Source organism: Vigna radiata, chromosome 4 (assembly GCF_000741045.1).
Source record: "Vigna radiata var. radiata cultivar VC1973A chromosome 4, Vradiata_ver6, whole genome shotgun sequence".
NCBI classification, from domain to species: Eukaryota; Viridiplantae; Streptophyta; class Magnoliopsida; order Fabales; family Fabaceae; genus Vigna; species Vigna radiata.
In genome coordinates, this window is record NC_028354.1 from 12074438 (window position 1) to 12082581 (window position 8144).

The window sequence follows — 8144 nt, forward strand, 5'->3', positions numbered from 1 at the left end:
TCTAATTATCATGTACTCTTGTATCAATTTATTATTATAAATAGAAGATTATGAGAGGGATCAATCAAGCCCTCTAGAATTATTTTACNGTTTAATTCTCAAGTATACTGTTAGAGCTGATCTTACTCTTTGAAGGAAGAAAAGTAATTAGCTAGTGACTGATCAAAAGATTTTTATTCCTTTTGCTTTCTGTCAATGCCATAATACTATCCTTCTATCGCTTCTATAAAGCTGTCTAATTTTGTTCCTTGCCACAATATGAGTGTCTTCTTTTACTCTATATATCAACAAAATGCTATAAAAATAGATCTTTTGTGTGGCCACCAAACCTACATTATTTGGAGATATTTGCTGATATTATTATAATGAATAAATATGCTTTACGGTGATAAATTATGTAATTTGTAATCTGTATAAAAAACCTGAGAAATGATTTGCATGTTGAATAAAACTGTGCATGTGTAATAAAACTGTGCATGTGTAATCTGTATAATGGTTGTCTTGCAAAGCTTTGATCGTGGGGTCATCCAAGGATGGTGGGATGATATCCAAAAGAGATATCCTGAAACCTATGAAGTTTTCAAACACTGTGTATTAGTTCCACACTTTCTGCTCCAAAACCAGATTTCAGACTGGTGCAAGTTAAATGGCGTTGACCTTCCAACGACTCATGAAGAAGAACTTACGAAGGAAACTAGAAACAGTATCATTGCTCTTCTAATGAAGTTGTCACTGTCAACGCCAGAACAGAAAGGAGCTTTAAAGGAGCTATGTCAATTAGCTCAAAGAAGTTCAGGCGTTCGAACCCTCTTTGGTAAGATACAGATGATTGAGAATTTGATGCATCCGTTGTCATCCGTATCTCTTGCTGATACTGAATTCCGAAATGATTTACTACTGCTGTTACAACATTTATCTGTACTCGACAAGAACAAAATTTTTTTGGGGGAAAACGAAAAGATAATGGTTTTCTTAGTTGATTCGTTGAAATCATGCAGTGCTCAAGTCAGGATTAAAGCGGCAGGAACCTTGGCTTCGTTCGCGTGTTTAGATTCAAATAAACACATAATTGGAAACAGTGGAGCCATCAAATTTTTGGTAAGTTTACTTAAAGAGGAAGACCAATTAGGTCTTAAAACTGCTGGATCAGCCATATACAAATTATGTTTTTTACATGAAAACATAGTTAGGACGGTGCAAGAAGGAGCTGTGGAGATTATTCTTGGTAAGCTAGTTGGACAAATTTTAATTGATGAATTTTTGATTTTATTAGAACTTCTATGTAGTAATAGAAGTGCCGTAGAAGCTCTAATATGTCATGAAGGCCTCAAATTAATAATAAAAATATTGAGGGAGAGCAGCCAAGAAAGAATGATAGAAGAAACTTCCATTACAATTCTACATATAATATGTTGCCAAGACAGAGCAAACCGATTGAAAATGAAAGAAGAAGAATTGGCCAACGGCACAATTTCCAAGGTGGTTCAAAGCGGGTCTTCCAGGGCTAGAAGAAAGCTAGCTCTATCCTTTGCCAACTGCAAATTCAGATGTAAATACATGTAAAAGGAACTTCGTCCAAAGTACATTTTATTCTTAGCATAGGTCAAATGCAAGTAATATCATCTACCTTTTGAGTCTTACTTTCTTTTTTCTAGTTTCTTGCTTCTCAATAATAGAGCATATTACCTTCGTATACTGTATTTTCTTTCCAATATTTTTGGCTTGTATGGCATTAAGTTGATGGGTTTGCAGCTTCACGCAAAGGTGCATTGAAGGGAAGTAGATAACAACGAGTTATAAAATTAATTTAGTAAATTTAAAAGAAAGAAAAAATTGTAAATTAAATTCTCCTAATAAAATATATAATCTGTGTCGAAAAAAAAAAGAAAGAAACCGATGAAAAGATGCAACGCATGCATAGTATGATGGATGAGGCTTTATGTCAGCTGTGTTGCAGCAGGTGGTATTTGTGAAATTCGATAAATATAGTTCAACTTATAAAATAAATCCAAAATTTATAATTATATACATACCTTTTTTTGTCTATTTGTATAAATTTTTAATTTTTTTTATTAGAGGAACCTACTCCAATTGAAGTTTTTAGCATTCAAGAAATGAGAGACAACATGTGGAGTTGGTCCATCACATGGCAAGTGACAAAGGATGAAACGTTACACTGAGAAAGATATTTTCATGCAAACGACCTAATGCTTAGTATGTAGAATCTTTATGTCAGTCAATGATCAAATTTATGGCACCATGGCAACACCATTAGTATACTCATATTGATATATTATTTTTTTTAAATACATTTTAAATTGTCAAAATCAATTTCCATAAATATATTCTACAATAATTAGAAGTGTAAAATTAAATGTTCGATGATTTTAATCCACTGTCTAATTTTGCTTGTTCTTACTCAATAATCTAATTAATAAGGCTACTTATGAGTTATTCTAACTACCACACTTATGAAAAGAAAGTCACTAGTACAAAAATCATATTTTATGACGTACAAAAACAAACTATGACGTACATAGTTTTGTATGTTATAATATGTCTACATATTCATTTTATGACGTAGTAAAAATTTACGTAACATGTATTGTTCATGACGACTTCTTAATTATATATCTCTTTAACATATATTTGGGGATATTGTAACATGTATTTTATTGGATTTAATATGTGATTTTTGTTCTTATAAATCATTCAATTTAATTAATTTATTTTTACCTAATTTAGAATCTTCAATTTATACTTCAATTATTAATATATTTTTTAGAAAAATATAAAATTTATAAATTTTTCTTTCTTATTTATTGAAATACATTAATTTAGTAAATTTTTGCTACGCTATAAAATGAATGTGTAGACCTATTATAACGTACAAAACTATGTACTTCGTTTTTGTACGTCATAAAATATGATTTTTGTACTAGTGAACTATGCAACAATGGGTAGACTAATTCCTTCTCTTGTGGTGATATTGATGTTACTTTTGTTCATGACTGAGGTTTCTTCAGCAAGAAGAACTCTTGGCAATATTCCATCCTCTAACCATAACCATGGGCATCAAAAGATAACATTTTTAATGAGGGATGTGCTGAATGGTAGTAGCAGACAATATTCAGAGAAACCAACAAATACTAATGTGAGTGATCAAATACCCTAATCCACTTCAACAATTCCACTGAATAATGCAGCTTCTTAAACCCTAGATTTGTCTGCTATTGGCTTCTCTTTTCCCACCAGAGCAACACTTCAAGAGCTGAAGTATGGATCAGTAACATCAATAGATGAGGAACTGGTTGAAAGTGATGGAAATGAACTGCAAAATGTTAGAAAAGCAGAAGGAGTGTATGTAGTTAGCTCTGAGGATGGAAGTAGCCACATGGTGGCTGTTACAGCAAGTTTCTTCGAGAGTGGGTATGAAGATGGACTGAGACTTTTTGGTATGACCAATAAAGAAAAAGAAGACTTATATATCTTTTTGTTTGCAAGAATTGGAGATTCAAATAGAAACCTAAAAGTACCTGTTATTCATCAAATTCACTAGGTTTTGGAAACAGCTAATTAAAATTACTTCTTATGTTGTATGATCGTTATTTTGAAGGAAAACATATGGTTGCACTTTATGACTTCAGGGAATAGTACTAGGTTTCTGTATATCATTATTAACCAGTTAAAATTAAAACCTAGTTTTATATCTGTTTAATGTGATATTATTTTTACTTGACGATCCCTAGAGTATTTGACTAAAATGAAAATATCTAATTTCTTACTTGTTAAAAATATTAACAAAGTTTATTTAAATCTATTATAATAAAAAGAAATACATTTGCTAAATTGTTCTTAATCATATTTATTGAGAATTATAATTAAATTCAAATATAAGAATATACTTTTTTTTAAATATAATAACATTAAAGAAATAAAGTTAAAAATTTAGTTAGCATTTTTTTATATTTAAACCCGATTATATGAGCTATAATAAAAACGCTGGTTGGTGGCTAACTTATTTGTCTAAAAGTAATGTATATCATATTTTCAAACATGAATTGCAAATGAAGTATTTTTTTTTTATCTAATGCATTATCTATCAGATAAAATTTATTAAAATTTGTAGAACCATGAAATTTATTAATGGAGAACTTAAATTTTTAAGATTTATAGCAATTTTGTTTTAGAAATAATTAAGAATATGTTCATAAGAATATATTTATGTCTGGATTTTTACTTGTAGTCTTTTAATTTAGTGTTTGTAATCAATTTAATCTAATTTCTTTTAAAATGTCCAATTTGATCTTTTAATATTTTAAAAGTGATTCACTTTAAAAATTACTTCAACTTAAATTTGTTTTTCCAAACAGTCAATACATAATTTCTTTTTTTTAGCTGTGAAAAACAAATTGTCATGGATATTGAGTTCTCTTACTCTAACTTCTTCCCAACATCCTCCTCTTCCTTCATCCTTTCCTCTCCTATTGTGTCTCTCATAGCATTAGAAATTTTGAAAAGCTTAAGCTTAGCAATATATGTAGTAAATATACTCACCAAAATCTCGAACCGCAATTTTCTGAGGCGTGTAAATTCATTGTCCTTAAGGAGTTATCTGCGGTTTATTGCACAAGTCCCCCAGGATACAACAGGAACTTCTCAAATTGTATTTCGAGGATCACAGAACTAGCAAGAAACTCTATAAAGAATATAAATTAACCCAGAATACTTTTAGAAAATGAAAAGAAGAAAAGATGAAGAGAAAATACTCATTTTTGGTGTGTCTTGGAATGGAGAAAGAGCTCTCTATTTATAGAGCTAGGGAAGAATAACATAAATAAAAGAAAATAAAAACCATTAAATATTTTACCGTTGGAGCACTTAAGAAAATTAATTTGAACGTTATTGCCAATTAAAATTTTGAACGTTGCAATCCAACTTTTTCTTTTGCAATAATCTAATCATTATTACAACAATCCCCCACTTATTGCAAAAGAAAGTTGAAAGAAAAGTCCTTGACTCAAATAGTTCAAACACTAAAAAGAAAGATAAGAAGTTTTTATTCTGGGTCTCATGGGATGTAATGCATCAGAACTGATATAGCAAGCTATATGAATCAGTCTTAGATCAAGAAACTTAACACACAGTGTAATTGGTATAGCAAGCTATATGAACCAAAGACACTTGATGTGTGTTAGAGGTTTATCAATCACAATACACCCTCACAATTCTTGCTGTTATCGCTGTGATGCGCTAAATAGGCCATGCGCGTGCTCGGTATTCATGAGTGCTCTAGAGATCATGCCAAGATCTCATGNAAGCGGCCCCACTNGACACTCATATAGGTGATTTCATCAAGTGTATGCTGCAAATCATACACCACCCATAAGAGATATGAAAATCATTAAAACTTTGTTTAAGCTAAAATTCTATCTCCACATAGAATTTCAATGACAAAGTTTAACCTCTCATAATGCAGTCTCTAGCGCTTTCACACACACACACCCCATAGGAAAGGACATATTTTATTAAAATCAATTTAGTGCTATCAGAACTAACAAGTGACTTGTTTTTACCCATATGAACCTTATTCATGGGATCTCCAATCACAAAGGTTGGGTTACCATCACTTGTTTGTTTGCAAGTGACTTAAGTCTTATTCCCCTCGATGTTTCTAGTATCATTTGTCTTCCCAGGGGTTTTGTCAGAGGATCCGCTAGGTTCCGTTCTAACTTCACATAATCAATGGAAATAGTTTCACCAAATTATGTCTCAATTGTATATGTTTATTCTTTCCATTGTAATTCTTGTTTTTAGCTATAGCTATTGCTAATTGGCAATCACAGTGTATTGACACCGATGCGGTTGGTTTCATTCCTAGTGGAATGTTCGCTAAGAAGTTTTTCAACCACTCAGCCTCATTATTAGCCATCTCGAGAGCAACAAACTCATATTCCATTGTTGATCTTGCAATAATTGTTTGTTTGGCTGATGTCCATGTAATTGCACCACCCCAAGTGTGAATACATAACCATTAGTGGATTTTGTCTCATTTAAATCATAGATCCAATTAGTATCATTGTACCCTTCTAGTACAGCGATAAATCCACTATATTCAATGACATAATCCATTGAACCTCTTAAGTATCTCATAAGGCATCTCAATGTTCCTGTTGGACATTGAGTGTACCTACTCAGTCTACCTACTGCATAAGCAATATCAGGTCTAGATGCAGTAAGCTCCCAATTATTTGGGCATATTGAGGCTGAGATAATGATTCTCCTCTATTTTTTATTTAATTAGAATTGGCATCATAAGGGGTACTCATTGGTTTCAGGTCACTCAAACTTGTTAAGAAGTTTTTCAATGTATTGTTCTTGAGATAGTAATATACTACCTATTTTCCTTATGATTCTACCTTCTAAAATCACTTTTGACTTAACCTAAAACCAACTTATATTGCATGTATCAATAATTAACATGTCATTCACATAAAAACATATAATGACATATATTCTCTATTTTCAGATTTAGAGTATTTAAATCCAAACTGCCACTATATTAATACAAAAAAAAAAATTACACCAAGGTTAAATCAAAATAATATATGGCAAAAGCACTAAACCATATGTTAGCTTTTCATCCAATACCATGTGAATAAATAATTTCTACAAACTTAACATTATAACAAATCATAAGATACCTTGCACTGAATTCTGTACCTAAGCATTATAGCAACATATTATATGACATGCACCATAGCAATCCATTATATGCCATGCACTAAACCCATCATGGTCCCATAATATTGAATCCAAATGTTTATACACCAAATCATAATATATATGTATGAAGATATGTTCACAATACCATAAAATTGCTTATCCAAACTAAACTAAACCAATATGTTGAAGACAAAGCTAACATCAGTTAACGGCAAAAAATAATTAAGATAATCATTAAAATAATTATGCCTCAAATTATAGCCAAAACAACAATTCTAACAATACTACCAATAATTATTTCCTCAACACACTTCACACATAAAGTCACGACTGTATACCTTTTCATATTTAACAAAACTTTCATACCTCTTTCTGTATCAAACACCTAAGGCGTCTAATAAATAAGAAGAAAATAGTAGTAAATAAATGCTAGAAGCTTAACATGTCAGCGTTCACATTTTTTCTTTTTCCTTGGTCTAGTACAAAACAGGGAACAAATATATTTGATTCAGCACCAATTAAAAAATTCTGTCTTTTTAAAATAGTATTTTAATATTTTAATCCGTGTAAATAATTATCACATAAAACAAAAGGAAGAATAACACTGCATAGACTAAATAAAGGTATGACAATAATTTGAGTAAAGCCACTAAAGTATGCAAAAAGACATTCAACCCATCTTTAATACAAATATTTACCATGCCATAATTCATATCTCATTTTTTTTTTCCAAATTGTAACAACATAACAGGTATTCCCATATATTTCAAATCTTAAATTGCAAGAACAATCAAAGAAACCCTAAATTCAAAATCAAAAGAGGAATCAAAACATTAAATATTTTAACGTTTGAAATAAAAAAACGACACTTAACGTTGGCCAAAAAAGAGACGTTGTTCTCAACGTTGCAAAACTTTCTTTTTGCAACAAAGTAACGTTATTACAACATAAATTAACAACCCTAATTTTTTTTATTAACATTAACGGGAAATCAAAATTCTTACTTTATATAACAACCCCTAATAAAATTTTAATTAACATTAAAAGGAAAACTCTAATTCTTACTCTATTCCAAATTATAATTCTAATTATAATTCAATGGAAAACCCTTCTCCAACTACTGTTAATTATAATTAACATTATAACCCTTAATTTATTTCTCATTATAAGTATAAGGGAATCATAATCCTAATTAGTTCATAATTTTAATTGAATGAAAATCTTAAATATTACAGATGTCTTCTTAAAATTTTCCATCCCCAAATTTGTTCATCATAAATCATCCAATTAGAGCACAAACATCATACTATCGTTGAACGCATTTAAAATTAACAACTACAATTATCAATAATAAGAAAGGATTAGTTTCCCATACCTTTTTGACTTTTGACAGTAACGAGATTGAAATCTAAGTCCTT

At 30.4% G+C, this 8144-nt stretch overlaps 1 protein-coding gene across 1 annotated transcript; it reads left to right on the top strand.

Moving 5' to 3' along the window:
• The first annotated feature begins 492 nt into the window (after positions 1-492).
• On the top strand, positions 493-3654 carry LOC106758363 (U-box domain-containing protein 9-like). Its single transcript, XM_014641294.1, has 3 exons — positions 493-1225; positions 3222-3455; positions 3617-3654. The coding sequence occupies exons 1-3, from the start codon at positions 493-495 to the stop codon at positions 3652-3654; spliced, it is 1005 nt and encodes a 334-aa protein (XP_014496780.1).
• Positions 3655-8144: the final 4490 nt, after the last annotated feature.

Coding starts and splice junctions, on each gene's coding strand:
- LOC106758363 (XM_014641294.1), top strand. CDS start 493: ATGGTTGTCTTGCAAAGCTTTGATCGTGGGGTCATCCAAGGATGGTGG. Junction 1,226..3,221: donor AGCTGTGGAGATTATTCTTG/GTAAGCTAGTTG, acceptor CTTAAACCCTAG/ATTTGTCTGCTATTGGCTTC. Junction 3,456..3,616: donor AGATGGACTGAGACTTTTTG/GTATGACCAATA, acceptor GTTATTTTGAAG/GAAAACATATGGTTGCACTT.